The following is a 1830-nucleotide window of genomic DNA, read 5'->3' on the forward strand; positions in this document are numbered from 1 at the left end:
ACGGGGTCTCGCTCTTGCTCAGGCTGGTTTCGAACTCCTGAACTCAAACAATCCGCCCGCCTTGGCCTCCCAGAGAGCTAGGATTATAGGCGTGGGCCACCGCGCCTGGCCTACACATTCTCATTTTTTAAAGACATTTTCACCAGATGTGGTAGCTCATGCCTGTAATCCTAGCATGTTGGGAGGCTGAGGCAGGAAGATTGCTTGAGCCCAGGAGCTTAAGGTTACAGTGAGCTATGGTGATGCCACTGCACTGTAGCTGGGCAACAGAGCGAGACCCTGCCTCAGACAAACAAAAAAAGAATTTGTAGCCAAGGATTTTTTAGTTTAGAGTAAATACCTTGAAAGAATACTGTGACATTTCACTGCTTCTGACAGACTTATTTTGTATTCAGTGTTGTACCAAAGATTTGGGGTATGTGTGTAGAGGCAGGAAGGGGAGAGCAAGGTGGTAAGTATTCTAACTTACATTCAAAATAAGATTATACCTGTTCAAATCTTAAAGGAAATAAAACTCTAAAATATTTGATCTGAGAATGTTATATTGCTCTTCTTTAGATAAAACTTAATTTCCTATTTCCTGACTTTTAAAAAATTCTTAAATTCTGGTAGAATTGCCTACAGACTAATTGTAACATGTATAAATCACAAGTTTTAAATTTTGAAATTGAGCTATAGCATTAGAGGGTTATAAACTGGCTTTGTAATTAATGTGTTTTAATAGGGCCAAAGCAGCCTATGTTTTCCTACACTAGTGCATTTAAAGATACAAAGTATTTGCATATGCCAAGCTCTCAGAAGATTAAATAACTAGAGATCTTATTCTAAAAGGTGTATTAGGTGGGTTCAGAGGCCATAAAAAATGTATACCGTTGCTAACTAGAATGTATTAATTAAACTTTTTGCCTTTTAGTAATTAGTTTTTTTTGTTTGTTTGTTTGTTTTTACATTGTGCATGTCTTAAGGTGTAAATGCAGACAAGGTTGGAATTGAAGCTGCTGAAATGCTATTAGCAAATCTTAGACATGGTGGTACTGTGGATGAGTATCTGCAAGATCAGGTAATGACACTTCTACGATAAAAATCTTACAGACTATTAGATTTGAATGTATGATAATTAGATTGAATATGAATTTTAATCATTGACTTTCCGACACTAATTAGCAAGTCCTACTTGAGTCACTTTTCAAATTCTGGAATTTATAATCTTTAAATTTCAGTCCTTTTCTTACTTTTGTACAGCATTTGATCACTCCTTCCTTCTTGAAATACTTTCTTCACTTGGTTTCTGAAATATTATTATCTTCTTGCCTCACTGGCCATACTTTCTAGTCTTCCTTTGCTAGTTTATTGTTGTCATTTTCATCTTCTCAACTTTTAAATTTTGATGAGCCCCTAGGCTCAGGCTTATGCCTCTTTTATTGATCTATAGCCACTGCCTCAGTTATTTTGTCCAGTCTCATGGCGTAAGTACAATTTGTGTGCCGACAACTCCCAAATTTCTATCTCTAGCCCAGACCTTTCTTCTTAACTCCTCACTCATTTTATCCCCTCTGCCTATCAACTTCTCCACATAGATGTGTCGTAGACCTCTCAAACTTAACACATTCACTCATAGTGAGAAATGCTGTTGTGTATTTCAAATAAGATCTATTATAGTCTACTGTCTTTATAGATTTTCCTTTCTACCATACTTTTCTCTCCTTAATCGCAAGTCAGCACAGTCTCTATGTTTAGAAATGTATTCATCAAGATTTCTTGTCCAGTTTCTTTAGACAGATTCTGTTATTTCTAGTCTCTTCCTTCTTGCCCAGGTCTTCTTTTAATTCT

At 36.4% G+C, this 1830-nt stretch overlaps 1 protein-coding gene across 2 annotated transcripts in view; it reads left to right on the top strand.

The window, feature by feature from the left end:
• Positions 1-1830, top strand: part of RTCA (RNA 3'-terminal phosphate cyclase) — a 23484-nt gene that overhangs the window by 18998 nt on the left and 2656 nt on the right. For both annotated transcript variants that reach the window (XM_012654895.1, XM_012654896.1), the window contains exon 9: positions 966-1060. In XM_012654895.1, the coding sequence (XP_012510349.1) occupies positions 966-1060 (95 nt within the window). The remainder of the gene's footprint in view (positions 1-965; positions 1061-1830) is intronic.

The sequence above is a fragment of the Propithecus coquereli genome, unplaced genomic scaffold, assembly GCF_000956105.1.
Source record: "Propithecus coquereli isolate 6110/MARCELLA unplaced genomic scaffold, Pcoq_1.0 Scaffold45, whole genome shotgun sequence".
NCBI lineage: Eukaryota > Metazoa > Chordata > Mammalia > Primates > Indriidae > Propithecus > Propithecus coquereli.